Genomic DNA, 17,501 nt, shown 5'->3' with positions numbered 1-17,501 from the left:
TTGGTTAAGTCTCGGAAGTTCCTTTTCAATCATGGGACTTGCAGATTAATTTGGCTTACTGAGACCGAAGTGCTCTCTCAGATTCTTGATTAATAGGCTTGTAGGAAATGGAATTTACATCATCGTTTATCTTGTATGCCTGTATTCACGAGTCCAGAAAAGATGAAAAAGAAAAGGCAAATCTAGGTATCATTTCAATAACCTTTCGGAAAATAGCTATAGCATTTGAATTACTAGTATGAAACCGTGGAAAAAAACTGAAAGAAGATGGGATCTCTTAGGTCACATTTGGTTATTCCTCTGTTCAAGGCTGAAACAGACATATGATTGATGTTGTCAGACCCATCCGTGAGTGCTAAGCTTTCGTTGATGAGTTGATAGAGCCTGCTTACCGTTACCTGGTTTCTCTGCATCAAGTCCACGTTATACCTGGTGATCGTCGAGACCTCATCAGCCATGTTCATCAGTCTTGGTTGCTAGTTCTTCTCCACTGGCCTCGGAGATAATATGCTTTTATGTTTTTGCTTACATAGGTATTATCTCATTAAATTTAGAGCTTCGTTCTTTCCGAAGCACGAGATTCACGTGGGATGTGCGAATGCAGAAAGAATACTTGAAGAAATGAAAATTTTAGAGCTAGGGTTTTCTGATACATATTTGGTAATTGGCGTGCAAGTATTTGCTGTACATGCTTACTATGTTATTGATCAATAAACTGCTCAACTCCAGCAGGCATTCGAAATCAAGCCGGCATCACTCTTAGTGGTGTCCTCGGTCTCAATTGTGATATTTCTTCCAATTCATTCCCTTCAATGTCATCCTCCCTTTTGACATCATCAGCACAAGGTCCATAAGCCCAGCTACAGATAATGAAGCAAATCAAATTAACACAACTCAAGATAGAAAGAAGCCAGTAGTAGTTCTCATAACGACCCTTGTTGATATTGCTTGAAACCCAACTCTCTTTTCCTTCTCCTTTGGTGTATCTATCGACAGTGCTTAGTACAGCACTTGCCAATACATTTGCCACAGCCATTCCTAGTCCAAATAGAGACGATGCAACACTTGACATGGTTCTGGGAAACTCAGAATAATAGAATTCTATTTGGCCAATCGCATTAAAAGCCTCTGCGAAGCCTCCCGCAACATATTGCGGCACAAGCCACATGGCAGACATGTCTACCAATGCTTGTGGATCATTGAGGAACCCTTGCTCGATTGCTTTTCTTCGTCGAACGCGCTCTACAACACCAGAAATTACCATCGAGAGCCCAGTGAAGAATAATCCAATTCCCATTCTTGCTTTTGTACCAATGCGTACTGGTTTTCCTCTGATCTTTCAGGCCAATGGAAGAATTGCACGATCATAGAGGACGAGCCAACCAGAAATAGTGATCATCATAAACATGACGAAAGAACCTGCTGGAATTTGGAAGTTTGAAGTGACATGTCTATTCATGGAGCTAGCCTGAATTACAGGAAAAGAGCTCTGGCTGGTGTTTATTGACATCATGATTCCTGTGGACCATATTGGGATTACTCTGATGAGTGCTTTCAGCTCCTCAACTTGCTCTACGGTGCAAAGACTCCAGGGGTCCAAAGCAACTCCTGATGGTGTAACATCCTCTGGATTTCTAAGGACGCATGCTTTATTCAAGAACCTAGTCAATCACGGCACACATTATCATACGGGTTTAGTGATGTGTGCGAACAGATAGCACAGCATAGAAGATTCAGTGGCAAAATGTGAAAGATGAGAACGCCACAGGTAGGACAGTAATCTTACATCAGTTTCTCAGTCGGCCCGGTGTTTCTTGAGCCCTTTCGATGATGATACGAACTCGAGTCCAGAGGAGGGAGGGCTAGTTTCCTGTTCTTGTATGCAGCTACGGTCACTTGCACGAGACCCGTGAGCAAGCTTTTGGTAGCTTTATGTTTGATGTAAAATGAAGAAGCAAGGAAGAAGAGCAAAGCAGAGAGAAACATTAGGATTGCTGGAACTCCAAAGCCCACTTTCATTCCCATTTTATCCTGAATGTAAACAATGCCCGTGAAAGCAACCAGTACCGAGATTGAAGTGGCTGCATAATACCAGCCAAAATAGCTTTCTTGTACCCTTTCATTATCGGGATTGTCTTTGTTGTCAAGTTGATCAGCACCAAATGCCATGGAAGCTGATCTTATCCCGCCTGCACCAATCGACATGAGGCCGAAAGAGGAGATCAACAAACCCAACTGTCCTGCTGTTGCTGATTTACATGGCGGAATTAGGTTACAAGATTTAGGCTTTGCTCCTGGAATCATAGCCGTTAACCAGAGCACAGTCATCCCCTATTGCCATGAAAAACAATGAATTTTGTGAACAGATTTAGACAACCAAAAGTCCAGAATATTGTGCGATCATTCAAGAATTTTATCAAGTTTATATATATATATATATAAATTGAGGTATGGAAGGAAATGCATTAGACAGCATTGCCTTCCATCTTCTCTGCATCATTTTCAAGCCATGCGCTTTGTTTATTTGTTCCATCTTTGAAAAGCAGCTAGAACATGAGGGCTGGCATTCTAGTAAACAAACACCTGACAAAACTCATGTTGTTCCGCAATTACCGAACAGCCATGTTGCTTGATGAAAGTTTATTATTTTCTAGTCCATTAATTATCATTTTCACTTTAAACAAGATAAGAAAGATGCCCACTTGGTCCATCGAATCTAGCTGTTTCGATTGATTGATTAATGGTAGAGAGTGGCCACAACTTCACAGTTTGAAGTTTGAACCATCAAGACTTTGTCAGAAGTACAATTTGTTTCAGAGTGTACAAAGATTGCGACCTAAGATTGACATCAACCATACATAACAGTTACCGCTAGAGAATTGTCTAGGCCCTAGTCGACACAGCCCGAAAAGGAAGCAAAAGCTCATAAATCATAATACCCTGCAGAAAAAATACAAGGACGAATGGTGAAGGAAATGTGGCTGTAGCAACAGGAGCGGAGTGCAGCTGTAGCCGTGTACGAATGCGCATAAGATATTTACCATACGTTTATTTGCTTCCCCAGATGAGCAGCTTCTTGAGGGACAACAACGAACTGGAAAATTATTTCTTGAGCAGCTTCTTGTTTGGATTGGGCTTTATTTTCCTAAATTTATTTACTTACATCATCATTATAATTTCTAATACATCTTTTTTATCTTTCCAATTACCTTTTTATCTCACATACATCATATCACAAAAAATGTTACAGTAAAAATATCTCTAATAATTCACAATCCAAACAGAAGCTATATGTTTTTGCAGGGAGAGAGAGATTGTTAACTAGTTTGACATCATCCTGGAACTCCAATTTCATAATTAGGTGAAGTGACGGACAGGTGTAAACATCATCATGGCTCTTGACTTCCAACAACTATACTCATCTCAAAACAAAACATTTTTTTTTTTTGCATTACCAAGTGCTTTCCTATGTGTTGTGCCACTAGAGCAGTAATTTTGAGGCCTTGTGCAAATGGGCGTTTAAGGTGAACTTGGTTTGGTTTGGATTATTATTTTCTAAAATTTTTATTAAAAAAAATATCTTGTAACGACCTGATGCATACCAAACAAAAAAGTGAATGAAAAATACGAACACAAAAAATATAAAAATATTTCTTTAAAAGACTGCAATCGAAACAAGGCCTGCCGATATACATGTACTGCCAAGATATTTAGCAATGGGATTTTTTTTTTTTTTAGCCATGGGATTTGATCCGGGATTTGTTGGTGCTTGGAACTTTGGAGGAAAAAGGCAAATTACGGTAAAAGGTTGGACATACTCGGCAGTTGGGATTCTCTGGGCATCTAAGCCGCTTCGACGACACCTTGGGAGCTGAAATCTAGGTAAAAGCGATCGGTACTTAGTACCCTTTCTTTTTACTTTTTCTATTTACGTTTTGTTCCCTTAAAAAAGGAGCAAATGATTGCAGTTAGTATGATACAATAATTGCGAAATTTTGGAACATATTGCTGAGGTACCGGTACCTTGCCTGGGAAGATTTCCGAGGGGATAAAACTCAAACGAACTAAGTAGCAGCAAAGTTTTGTAAACAGAACTTCCAGAAAAATGCTAGTTAAAACAGATTAAAAAGTGTTCCAACACTGGAACTAAAATTAGTTATTTGAAGAATTGAAGTGGAAAAAGGGACGAAGAAAAACGCAGGTCGTGCAAATTCATGCCCCCTCCTCTAGTCTAAACTAAGTTGGACTTGGACCGGGGGAGGCAGAGAGGGCTAAATAAAACTCTTAACTTGGTAGCTGTCAGGAGGAAGTTTCATCGGGAAAAGAAATGAAGCACATGATTCAAGCAGAAGAAGCTGAAGATATAAGCTAGCAGTAAAATTATTACCAGAAGACTGAAGATACAACCCAGGCTAATGGTGAGAAAACGACCCGAATATGAATCTGCAAGAAAAGCTCCCAGCGTCGGTGTGAAATTGGTAGCAGCGGACCAGAGAAAGAGTACGTAGTTTGCCTTTGCAAAACTCAAGTTGTAGCCTTTCATCAAGTAGAATATCATGTTTGGCAACACCCCATAACTTGCCACCTTCTCAAATGCCTCGTTTGCTGACCACCCCCACCCAAAAAGAGAAAGAAAAAAAATAAAAATAAGGTTCAACTCAATTCATTGGTTCAGCTCAAACGTAAGAATTTGAGGAGTTATTGTATCAGAAAATAAACTATATGTTTCTTGATTGAATGAATTACCTATGATGAATGGCATGGTTACTAGGCCACCTTTTCTTCTCGTTGTTGAGAGTTTTTCCTTCTTGTCCATTGCACCAGTATTACTTGAATAACTCTCCATTTCCATTCCCATCTTAGATTGTTGTGTGGAGATAGAGAGTAACTCTCCAACTCCTTTCCCAACTTAGATTGCTTTGAGGAGAGTGAATAACTGTGACCCTTCCCCACAGTATTGGCTTCCTGTGAATGAAAACAAAGAGAGATGCTCATATTTATTTGGAAGCTAGTAGTATGTTTTCTTAGTCAATAGTCAAATATGAAAGCTCACACGAGAGATTATGACCACAAATCTATGAGAAACCTTTGCTTTAGAGAGCCAGCAATTGATTACAAGTGAAGACAAGCGCTACCACGGCGATGGCTGAGGAAAAAATACTCCAGAAGTGAACAAGCAAATAATTAGAGAATCTGAAAATCACAACGGCGAGAAAGGAAAAGAAAACTAAGGAAGGTTGAGATTTTCTCACTTTTGAGACTTTGGGTAGGAAAAAATTGAACAGAAAAGGAAGGACGTCAGGTCCCTTTCAAGTAGGGGTGCAAACAAATGGAATCGAATCGAATTTTAATATAATTAATTTTACGAAGCCTCGAATTCGAACTCAAGTTTAACGAACTCAAAATGTCAAGCTCGGGTTCAAGTTTAAAAAAAATAAAAAATAATTATTTTATTTTTTAAAAAATAAATAAAATAATAAATTTTTAATAAATAATAAAATATTAAAAATATATATGTAATTTTACTATTAAAATAAAAAATAAAATATATATAATCGAACTCGTTAGCTGGCGAGCTAACGAATTTATTATTTTTTAACTCGAATTCGACTTGGATAGCTCGAACTCGATGTTCACCTAGCTCGAGTCGAGCTCGGACTCGAGTCGCTCGCGATCGGCTCTCGAGCGGCTCAATTCATTTGCAAACCTACTTTCAAGTAAAAAAAAAAACTTTTCGCCCAGGGAAAGAAAGTGGAGTTGGTTAAATGAATTATAACCATATACCACTTTTACCCTTAAAAAGTTTACAATATAACCTAATAGAATACTCATGTAAATTTAACATTTAAGGGCATTTATGTAAAACAAAATCTTTTCTTTTCACTTTTCTCCACTTCCAAATAAAGGAAAATTACTTCATTCCCTTTCTCCTCCAAAACTCCCCAAATAACATGGAAAGATAGTACAATATTTTCTATTCTTTTCTATTCTTTTCTTTTCTAGCTTAAGGTTTATGTTCTTTTCCTTTCTTTCCTTAACCCCCAAACTAGAGTAGAGTGAAGGGGAGACCTGGAGAGGTACCGAATTGAAAAAATGGGCTGGAGTAGAGGCTGGAGTGTAAATACGTGGGGACACCAAATAGAGAAAAGGAAAATTTGGGGCAATTGCTATAATAATTTACTAAACCTTGAACACATTGTTTAGTATTTGCCCAATGACATAAAACTTTGAAAAATCGTTCTTTTTTATATTTAAACTTTTTTAATGATGCATAATCATGCCAACGAAAAAACTTTGAATTAGTTTAGCTAAGTTAATTTTCTTTTGTTAAATTGTAAGAACTTAGGCATTTGGATTAAAGTAAAAGATGGCCCACGAGACAACAACTACTAAATTTACTTCATACTAATATAGCTTAAAAAAACCTTAGAAATAGACACTTTTTGAGTATAACTGGCATAAGGGATATACATATTATGAACGGTGTTGCTTTTCAAAAATAATTTCCATATTGATTTTATTATAGTATAATGAACTGAAATCCTCTCCGATTCACCGGAGAGAAGTCTAGTTTAAGAAAACCAATTATCAACTTGGATTTGAAAGTGGTAGTTTAGTAGTTCAATTTTGTTAATTAAGAGAAAGTTTGCCCCTGCATTGGTTATAATTAAAGAACTATATAATAGACATTACATACATGTATATGCGTATAGAGAACATACATACATTTTTAAAAAAAAAATTAATATTTCTTACCCTATTAATGTATCTAAATGCATGCCACATTATTTCAATTTGAATTTGAACACCGAATTTTATATATTTGATATCCATCAAGACCCGTTAATGTATATACTTTTTTTTTTTTTGTCAAAACGTTAATGTATATACTGTCAGCACAGAAAATATTTATTCACTGAGAAATGAATTATTCATTTGGTTTATATGCATGTATGTTTGTTTGTTTGTTTGTCTATGTATTTATTTGCAGGTTGGTTTTTGGGTAAGTAAATATATTTTGGAAAAAAATATATAAAAAAAAGGTTCACTTCTGATGTATGTATAGTGCATTAGAAGAACTTGTCCTCAAAGATCAATATTGGTCGCATAAAAGATCAATATTATATTTGTCGCATAAAGAATCACTAAATGGCAACTGTCACAGTAATTACTAGTTTGCTATAATTTGACCGAGGCAAAACATGCGGTAGTAGCCAAGTTGAAGCCTTCACTTAAAAACGAGGCGCCACGCTAAAGGTGGGAATGGGGAAAATGATGGTGGGAGAAAATGGGCAGAAAAACATTTTCTTGTGCTTTTTTGCAAATGTTTTGTTGAGACTGTGAAATTCCTTCCCGTGAGTCTCCGCCCCACCTTTTTGCACTTTAGTCCTTGCAGTGGGGTGCCAAGCTTAATTGTGTGTATTTTGCTTAAAAGTTCCGATACATTTCTTTTGTTACTAATAAGGCGCTTCTGGGGTCCCTCAATCCTCATAAATCAACTTAAAGCTTGGCGAGTGTACACACGCACGCATGTATGTTACCCTTCGTGCAGCCACCACTCACCACGCGGATGTATCTTAATTTTCTTTTCCGAAATGATAATAAATTTTACATCATAGCAAAACTGCATATTATTTATTGAAGCAAGGGCCCCAATTTTTACAACAGTGCATTTAGCACTACTGACTGCTGAGTTGAGTAGTCCCGCTCCTTATCACAAAAGTTCAGAAGAGCAATTTTGCTCGAGCTGTAGCATAACTATCTACTAGCATCCTCATTTAACCCTTCAAAAGAGCACATTCGGTCATTTTTTGGATATCTTCTACTATAGTTGCAATCTGTCGCCGGGTTTGTATTTGGGATGGCAGCTTCCGGTCTTCAAAATGTATTTTGATTTTTTGGATTTATCTTAATCACTTATTTTTACTTTTTCACAGATTTCTCAATGTGTAAACATGCTTCAGACTTAATATATATGTAAACTAAATGGAAGGCGATCGTGGTTCCGTACGCACCAGCAAACAACCATCATCCTCTCCCCTGGTTTCAAATGGCAGGAAATAGACGATCCCTTTACATTGGGTTTTAAGAGTTTCATGATTCATCCCTCTTGGGTTTGGGACTTCCTTTTCGAAATTTGGATTGAACGTAAAATGTTGGATTTCCTTGATTTCTTATATTTCTTTAACAGTGCTGCTTCAAAAGAAGAAAAAAAAAATAAAATTATTGATTGTAGAAATTCTTATGTTAGACCTTTTTTAAAAAAAAATATATAAGTAGGAAATCGTGAATTAAGGATTCAAGATCTCTTACTTATAATCTCTTTCACTTTATAATTCAATCCAACATTCGCCTTATATGTTATACATCTTAAAAAGAGACAATTTATGTGATTTAATCTTGTCATATAGCTTTTTATTTAGGCTCTTTAATGTTGAATTTAGTGATAATTTTCTTTTTGAATTTTGTAAATAAAAATTAAAAGTTATTTTTGTATTTTTAGTAGAAAGTTAATTTTGTATGTATTTAATAGAAAGAAAATTAAAAGAATATATGAGACATCTAAGTGAATGAATTCACGACTTTTAATTTTGCACGTATTTACGCATTAAGATTGTTAATATTGATTTTGATGTGATTGAATTTAGAGGTGTCAAATAGTCGAGTTCGGGTCGAAATTGAAAATTTCGAATTTAAACCCGCTTTTATGTAATAGACTCGGAACCGACCCCATATACCCAACAGGTCTTAACCTTAGAGTCCCAGAACTGCTAGTTCTGTCGTGTCCGAGTCTATCGAGAAAGAAAAGATCCAAATTTAAATATTTTAAAATTAAATCCAAAACCAATCACAAAATCCAATCTCCAAAGTTAAACAAATCATATTACAAAACTAAATAACAAATGATTCGCAATAGCCAATCCAAAACTAATCACAAATCAATCTACAAAGTCATTATTAAATTGTTAATTTGATAAAAGAAATGTATTTAGAAATATTCATATTTTATAATTATTAATATATTGTTCGAGTCTGGATCGGATACGGGTCGAAATCTCATATTCCGTATTTGATCCGTTTTTGTCAGAACAAATGGGTACAAATTCGGATCTTGATATCGAAATTAATTTTAACCCAAATCCGAAAAAATTTATTAGATCTGGATCCAAACCGGACCCATTGATACCTCTGTTTTGAAACTCGGACCGGACCGGCCGGTCGAACCGGGAACCGGCCAGGTAGCCGGTCCGAGCCATATTAAAAAACCGGAAATTTAAAACTCGGTCAAAGCCGGTCAAAAATTGGGTTTGACCGGGCAAAAATCGGTTTTTCCGGTTCAACAGTAATTTTTTTAAAAAAAAATTCAAACTTTTTAATATTATGTTTTGACCCCCTAAATTGTTAAAACTTATTGATATACCTCAAATATTTGATACTTTATAAATATTGTTCTAAAATTTGATGTTATTTTTCAATTAAATTCATAATTTTAATTCTAAACTTGTTAATATTTATTAAATAATATAAATTGCTACTTGATTGTTCTAATTTCTTTGTATTTTCTTGTTAAATATATTTGAAACATCAAATATATATGAATATACCTTTATTAATATCAATATATTATTAGATATTATATATATAATATTTTAATTTTTAAATAATTTTTATTTATGACGTCATCCGGTTCGACCCCTATCGACCCCCGGTCGAACCCATTGACCCCTAACCCCTGACCTCGGCCGAGTCGCTATCGGTTCTGAAAACATAGATTGATACCTCCAATTGAATTGCTTGTCATCGGACACTGCATGGTAGCTTCTTTCCATCGTTCATGCAACTTCAGGGCCCCACCACCTCCTAGTTCGTGACAAAAACAGTAATTGCCGGTAGTCAAAAGTTCGTCTACAACTAAAATAGTCAAAAGTTAGGGGTCCCTACTCCCAATTGCCGGTTGTCCATTGCACAGAGTCACACTATGCGACTCAGGGCCAGGCCCGCATCCGGCCATCCACTACGACCAAACAGTAATTTAATGACACTTGAGGGGGTGCTTGGTTTGAGGGTACCAAGGGCACGGGAATCAGGATTTAGAATGATGTCTATTTTAAGTGCTTGGATAATAGGTGTGAGATTGAAGATTTTGGAATGAATTCAATAAAATTAGTAACTCTCAATTCCTGAGCGAATTGAATTGGTGGATTTTATTAATTTCTATATTTGATTCCAAAATAATTTTTATAAAACATTTCTTGTATTCACTCATCCCTTCACCCCTATCCAGTCATCCCTCATCACCGCCTTTCCACTCGTCTCCTCCTCCATGACATCTAAAAATTTTCCTTGTTACCATCACTCAACATCTCAAAACTTCCACCTTCCCCCTCACTAGAATCACTCCTTCCTCACCCCTAAAATCCTAACCCTAGACCCCTCCCCCCCAAATTTCATCCATCACAACAAGCTCCTACACAACTCACCTCTAAGTTTGAATCAGTACTAGAATTTACAGCCGCAATCTCAAGGGATTCAGCTTCAACTTGAGAAAGAAACCACATCGGCTCGAGTCTAGTGTCACCCCACTCAAACTTCCTTAAATATGTTTGCAAGCCATTGACAAGTTCTCAATTTGAATTGTATCAATTGATAAGGAAAAAGAAAAGTTGACGTTGTTTCATCATATAAGTTATGACTGAACTTAGGAAAGAAAAAAAAGAAAGAAAGAAAAAAGCCTAAGGTCTTGATTAGGGGTGGTCCGACGATGGCTGGTGGTTGTTGCTAAAGGCCCCGTATGATTGAACCCAACAAAGAAAAAGATAGTGAAAAAATGCAATAATAATTTTGATACCCATTCCACTAAAAATTGTACCAAGCATTAGTGATTTCAATAATACTAGGAGCTTATACCATACTGATTTTTTATAATTCATTCCTTATCCAATTCCAATTCCTGAGCATGAACGAAGCACCCAAACGTCATTACAACTAGCTAGTTTTCAGTGTAGCTTAAAAGAATTGTGACATAGCTTTCACGTGCCCTTTAAATCATTGTGGCACTCAAAATGAGTGTGGTGGCTACTGCCAGTATCATACTAGTGCCAGTATCCTAAATGACACTTAAAAATTGCCACAAAAATTATAAATTTTGAATATTTCAAATTCAATAAGAAGTAATATACCATGCTACAACTGAAGAATAGAGCATTCTCTATTCTTGAGAAGGAGCTAATTCCAGTGACCTTTTATTTATTTATTTTTATTTTACTTCTAATTGTATGTTATCTATACTTTAAAAAAAAAAAAAAAAGTGTTCGAATAGCACACATTTTTCGTGCATTAGGAAATTATTTCAAATATTCCATAGAATGGATAATAGAGATGGGATTATAACATTGTAAAACAACAATTATTCTCATAGAGTTGGTGTAAACAATTTTTAGTCAATCTTTTGAACTTCCAACTTCATCATTATAAAAAAATTAATAGTTACCTTTATAACTTAATTACATTTTACTGTCATACACTAGTACTCCTATCTTAATGCAAGTTGCTTGCAGTATTTACTTTGCATTTAAAATTTGATAATGCGTCAGTGCGTAAAATCCAATGAAAGTGCGATATGACGTATGTTTTTCCCCTATAATAATTCAAAGGTTAAGTTTTTCTCGTTGTATATGGTGTGGTAGGGACCGTTGCAAAGCCAGAAATACGAAGCAATCCTTCCTTTACAAGTGAACCCAACCATTCACTTTCACTTTCACATGAGGTTGCGTGCTGAAATCATCCCTGAATCTGATGATATATCAGGGTGTAATAATTTCTTCTCGCTGCCCATTGCATGGCTACATGGATCTTTCTTGTTTGTATTGTAGCTAGGCTCTGCAATTTGCATGACTTGAGGAAGCCTAGCTCCAAAGACTGCAACTTGTAAGCAGTAGAAGCTTTCAACTTTTGTTCCCAGGATGAGATTCTCAATTATTAGAATTTCCCCTGTACTATCCTAACAATCCTTCAAATTTTTGTTCGTTAATTTGTTCTTTTTTTTGTTTTCTTTTGGAGAATGATTTTCTGACATTTTTTCTTTGCATATGCATTTATGCCATGAAAAACTGCAGCCCTGCCGACCCTGCATGCTGTGTACGCGAAAGCTTATCATTTCCTGATAGCAGCTAGCGTCTTGTTCTCTTCGTTGTGTAACTTTTGCTTTCAGATTTCCAGTAAGATTCGATAATTGGTAAGTACTCGGGAAAAAGACGAAGAATAAAGACAGATGTAGTTGAATTTTCTTATCAAAACCATACCATTTGGAGATCTGAATAAACCGTACGGTTAAGAAATTAACTTCTAGTGTTTTGTAACTAGCCCACAAATTACAAGTTTTTTTTAAGTCATCCCATCACGAGTGCTTATATTGTCTAGGAAACAAAAATTATTCCCATCACGAGAAAGTGTCATAATCAACCTTAATGCAGAAAATACGTTTTAAATTATAACCAACCTCAACATGCAGTTGAGGTTCTTGCAATTCTTTTCTTACAGTAAAAGTTCCTACCATCTTCTGATCACAATAATGTCAATTTTCAAACGCCCATCTTTACATTAGGCACTGAAAACGTTTAGTGACTTGAGCAAGTCTTATCTCTAGCAGCTCTTCGAATCTTTTTCTCCTCGTCCTCCTCCACTATAACTATAAAACCAGTCGATAAACATATCATTATGCTGCCCACTTTTTCTGAAACTGTCCCGGGGCACTCGAATTCTGCTTCTCTACCTAGTACTTATACCTCGGATCCTCAGGATTCAGTAACATAAAGAGAATCATATCATTTGAATGAGCAAAAGAATATACTCAATAAAAATTGGAAGATCAGGGCCACAATTTCTACTACATCTAGAATATAGGTACATACGTACATTCCTATATGGCACCGCACGGATGTATTATATAAAAGAATTAAAACCAGACGTATCGATGTTCAGCTCAAGCGGTGGCATCAGTCCTAAATGGTGAACCCGGTCTCAGTGATCGCTGTTCCAATTCCTTTTCTTTCTCTTCAACTTCGCCCTTCTTCACTTGATCAGCACAAGGTTCATAGAGCCAACTACAGAGTATATAGTAAAGCAAATTGATAAAACTCATAATAGCAAGAAGCCAATAGTAGTAATCAAAACGACCCTTGTTGATATTGTTTGAAACCCAACTCTCTTTCCCTTCCCTTTTGGTGTATTTATCCACAGCACTGAGGAGAACGCTAGCCAACAAGCTTCCCACAGCCATTCCTAGTCCAAATAGAGATGCAGCAACACTGGACATACTCTTTGGGAACTCTGTATAATAGAATTCAAATTGGCCAATTGCATTCAAAGCCTCTGCTAAGCCAGCAACAACATTTTGTGGCACAAGCCACATAGCTGACATGTTTACCAATCCTCGAGGATTATTCAAGAAACCTTGATCGATTGCTTTTCTTCGTCGAATATGCTCCACGATCGCAGAAACCGCCATGGCCATTGCTGTCATGAATAAGCCAGCTCCCATCCTTAATTTTGTGCCAACCCGCACTGGCTTTCCTCTGATCTTTGATGCCAATGGAAGGAGCACACGGTCGTATAGAATGAGCCAAACAGTTATAGTTATGATCATAAACACGCCAAAAGAACCGGCTGGAATTTCGAAGCTGGAAGTCAAATGTCTGTCCATGGTATTGGCTTGAAGCAACGGGAAAGCGCTTTGGCTTATGTTAATTGACATCATTATTCCTGTGGTCCATATTGGGATAGCTCTAATCAGTGCCTTTAGTTCCTCCACTTGCTGCACTGTACAAAGATTCCACGGATTTGAAGCAACTCCAGATGGTGTAACATCTTCTGGATTTTGGAGAACGCACGCTTTACTCAAGAACCTAATCATACCGAATCAGAAAGGTTTATTGGAATGATAAAGTAGGGTGTTTAACATTTTGCTTGAATGACGCCAATTGAAACCAATAGACTTGTGTCTTTTCGTTTTCTTAAAAGTGCATCTCACCATGAAGAGACATCTTTCTTGTAGTGAAATGGCAATTTGACATTTTTTAGTGCACCTTAAATCGAGCCTCGGTATCATGTTTTCTGAGTTGTTATAACAAAATCACAATGTTAATTAGTGCTGATATGATGATAGTTCGTACCTTAGTTTCCCGGATGGGACGATATAACTTGAACCCTTTTCGTGATGGTAGTTACCCGATTCCGGAGGAGGGAGGGCAAGTTTCCGATTCCTGTATGCAGCTACAATTACTTGTGCAAACCCAGTGAACAAACTCGTGGTAGCTGCCTTTTTAATGTAAATTGGAGAAGCAAGGAAGAAGATCAAAGCCGAGAGGAACATTAGGATCACAGGAACTCCAAAGCCTACTTTCCATCCCATGTGATCCTGGATGTAAACAATGCCCGTAAGAGCAACCAAAACCGACAATGTGGTAGCAGCATAGTACAATCCAAAATAGCTTTCTAATGCCCTTTGATTACCAGCATTATCTCCTTTATCGAGCTGATCAGCACCAAAAGCCATGGAAGCTGATCTTATCCCACCTGCACCAATTGACATAAGGCCAAAAGAGGCGATCAAGAAAAATAACTGTGCGGGCGTGGCTGTTTTACAGGGCAGGGGCGGGCTGCAAGTTGGAGGCTTTGCTCCTGGAATCATGGCCGTTAACCAAAGGAGCATCATGCCCTGTTGCAATCAAACATTCCCTCAATTTGGTCATCACGTTGATTATCATAAAGCCAAACAATTGCTCCCTAATATTCTTTTCTTGCTGCATGCCACGTCAACTTTTATGTTTTCCCAAATGATTTCAACAAGAGGCTCCTTCCAAAGGGCACAACATTCTAAACATGCATGCATCACTAGCTTCACAGTCCATTTTAATTTGCAAAATGTAAACTCAAGAGCAGGAAAGAATACCTTCACTGTATTCCCTTTCGTCTTAACATTTCACCAATTTCTTGTCACTAGTTTTATCGATAATAATAAACTCCCTACTTTGCAGGATACAGAAGAAGATGTGCATGTTTCATTTCTGACGTCCCCTCGTGCCAATTAATGGCAGAAAATCTATATAGTCTCATACATCAGTTCTCTAATTTGCCGAGTTGATTTTTTGGACCTCAGGAAGCAGTAAAAGAACATGAAAGCTTCTTCTTTTTTTTTTTTCACCTGTTTCAGTATTGACGGAGACTAAAGCAAAAATGAAAAGCAAAATCATGACCTTTTTGCCTTTTAAGCGTATTGAATGTGTGGAAGTGCTGCCCCACAAATAATTGTAGCTTTTTTCAGTCCAAAAGAAGTGATAAATGTACGTAGAAAGGATTGCTTCTTTTATCAATCACGAAACAAGTTAACTAGTAGAGAACTGATCCATTACTTTATTAACAACAAATTTGGAACAAGCAATAGTTCAACTATGTATCGCTCTTAGAATTGGCACAGTAAGTTTTTGCATGCGACCATTAGGCCTGCAGACTGGTCATACACATATACATATGTTTTTTCAAGAATTTAAAAAAAAACACACACACACACACACACACACACAAAATTGGTATGCGAATAAGAATCGAAAGAAAAAAGAATTTGGAAAAAGAAATTTGCAAATCTATAATAGTTTCCAATGGCAACACTTGGCCCAACACATGACAGACTCATTCACTAAAATACACTTTTAAGTTTTAACGGCCTCTCTTTTCTCCAACACATGGACATGGATGCGGTGTCAGTCAGTCATTACCTTTTGACTTTTGAGCATCATCTCCTGCCGAATGAACCGACCCGTCAAAAAAGAAAAAAGGAAAAAAAAACTCTCGAGATATGCGCGTTAAAGAGGTGTAATAGTTAAGTGGGCAATCAAAAGTATTTTCTTTCTTTTTCTGTAAGAAAGAAAATGGCAAACACAGTACTGATCAGTGAACTTCCTTTTAATTTGGTAACCGTAACTGTTGCAACAAAACTTGAGCCAATATTGAAAGGGCAAAGAAAGTGTGAAATAAACATTTTTGTGATAACTCACTGCCTGAGAATGAGATTCTACAGAATTTAAAAAGGAAAAATTACCGGACTTAGGGGTTGAATGAGAAGATATAATAGTTACCAGGAGACTGATGATGCAACCGAGGCTAATGGTGAGACAACGTCCCATGTAGGAATCAGCAAGAAAAGCTCCAATAATTGGGGTGAAGTTGGTGGCAGCAGACCAGAGGAAGAGGATGTAGTTTGCCTTCGCGAATCCCAAATGGTAGACATTCATCATATACAGTATCATATTCGGCAGCAGCCCATAGCTTGCCACCTTCTCAAATCCCTCATTTGCTGAGGTTAAAGTTACAAAAGGAAATCAGTCGTCAGTTTTCCTCAGTGAAAACACTTTTTTTTTTCCTTATGGGCTTGAATGTTATTAAGCTGAAAATTTGCACAAATCTAATACATGGGATGGGAGGGGACGTCCATCGGAGATACATTAGGCTTTCTTGCAATTTTTATGGTACGACGAATGTGTAGTTTTGTTAACATTTACCTATGATAAACGGTATGGTGATTAGGCCGCCCTTTCTGCTCCTTGCTGTGAGCCTTTCCATGTCCGTTTCATTTTCATCACCGATCCCACTCGAAGGATTCCCGGTTTCCTTTTCCACCTTAGATTCTGATGGTGAGATTACTGAATGATTCTTCATCTCCTTCTCCATCTTAGTTGGCTTTCTGAGCAGACAAGATCAGTCTGGGTTAGCTAGCTAGAAAAAGGAAAAAGAAAAAAGGGAGGGCGCGAGAGCTCGAGGCTTATCAACCACTCCCACCAGTCCCCAGGCAGGCAATGATACATACAGTGGTATGGTACTGGTATGAACTAGGAAGGGCGATGCATCAATTTGCGAGTTTTGAGGTTTTATAGCACAGCCTCGTAGGTTCAAAAATCTTGGCAAAATTTAACAGCTACATCCCCGGATGATTCGATGCCTCGGGAAGTTATCTTATGTATGGGGCATTGTTCCGGTTCTAACTTCGAAGTGACGAGCCAAATTTTGTTAGCAGCAGATTTCTGATTAGGTACCAGAAAATACAAGTAAATAAATGATCGACTCGACTATACGCTAAGCTTCATAAAAGATTACCTTTTATTTAATTAACATGTAGAGGAAGAGGAGAAGGTTTAATGATACTATCAAACATGTTGTTGTTTCCCAATACAAGTACAAAACAGATGACGTGATCCCCTTTTATGAGCCATAATGTGGCCACGCTTGGATTACTTGTTTCCGTCGGAAAATATTATCATTTTTTGTGATCACATTTCTCTATCATCTTTTTTTCTCACATATATCAAATCGCTACAGTAATTTTTTCATGAAAAATGACGAAAAATACAATCCAAACACAACCTAAGACTCGCTATTAACGTTTTCTGTGACGGAGTAGCGCTCATCATTTATGAAAACTAGGCCTTGTTTGGATTGCAAGTTTTCAC

At 37.1% G+C, this 17,501-nt stretch overlaps 3 protein-coding genes and 1 long non-coding RNA gene across 4 annotated transcripts; 1 reads left to right on the top strand and 3 right to left on the bottom strand.

Moving 5' to 3' along the window:
- Positions 1 to 591: 591 nt before the first annotated feature.
- Positions 592 to 5,070, bottom strand: LOC113742611 (protein NRT1/ PTR FAMILY 1.2). Its single transcript, XM_027270489.2, has 5 exons — positions 5,054 to 5,070; positions 4,747 to 4,965; positions 4,388 to 4,605; positions 1,787 to 2,331; positions 592 to 1,661 (listed from the first exon to the last, which is right to left on the bottom strand). Exons 2-5 carry the CDS (start codon positions 4,856 to 4,858, stop codon positions 1,340 to 1,342), a joined length of 1,197 nt encoding a protein of 398 aa, XP_027126290.1. The 5' UTR covers positions 4,859 to 4,965; positions 5,054 to 5,070; the 3' UTR covers positions 592 to 1,339.
- On the bottom strand, positions 743 to 1,297 carry LOC140005822 (protein NRT1/ PTR FAMILY 1.2-like). Its single transcript, XM_072046782.1, has one exon. The coding sequence runs from the start codon at positions 1,295 to 1,297 to the stop codon at positions 743 to 745; it is 555 nt and encodes a 184-aa protein (XP_071902883.1).
- Positions 5,071 to 11,766: 6,696 nt separating the features above from the next.
- LOC140005895 (uncharacterized) lies at positions 11,767 to 12,342 on the top strand. The gene is made up of 2 exons (XR_011813411.1): positions 11,767 to 11,928; positions 12,117 to 12,342. It is a non-coding gene; the product is annotated as an uncharacterized lncRNA (long non-coding RNA).
- A 458-nt stretch (positions 12,343 to 12,800) lies between these two features.
- LOC140005894 (protein NRT1/ PTR FAMILY 1.2-like) lies at positions 12,801 to 17,172 on the bottom strand. Its single transcript, XM_072047094.1, has 5 exons — positions 16,862 to 17,172; positions 16,557 to 16,738; positions 16,134 to 16,351; positions 14,172 to 14,716; positions 12,801 to 13,904 (listed from the first exon to the last, which is right to left on the bottom strand). Exons 2-5 carry the CDS (start codon positions 16,723 to 16,725, stop codon positions 12,983 to 12,985), a joined length of 1,854 nt encoding a protein of 617 aa, XP_071903195.1. The 5' UTR covers positions 16,726 to 16,738; positions 16,862 to 17,172; the 3' UTR covers positions 12,801 to 12,982.
- Positions 17,173 to 17,501: the final 329 nt, after the last annotated feature.

This window comes from Coffea arabica, chromosome 4e, assembly GCF_036785885.1.
Source record: "Coffea arabica cultivar ET-39 chromosome 4e, Coffea Arabica ET-39 HiFi, whole genome shotgun sequence".
Classification (NCBI taxonomy): Eukaryota; Viridiplantae; Streptophyta; class Magnoliopsida; order Gentianales; family Rubiaceae; genus Coffea; species Coffea arabica.
The sequence above is the reverse complement of the archived record's forward strand: the minus strand, read 5'-3'. Positions and strand labels throughout refer to the sequence as shown.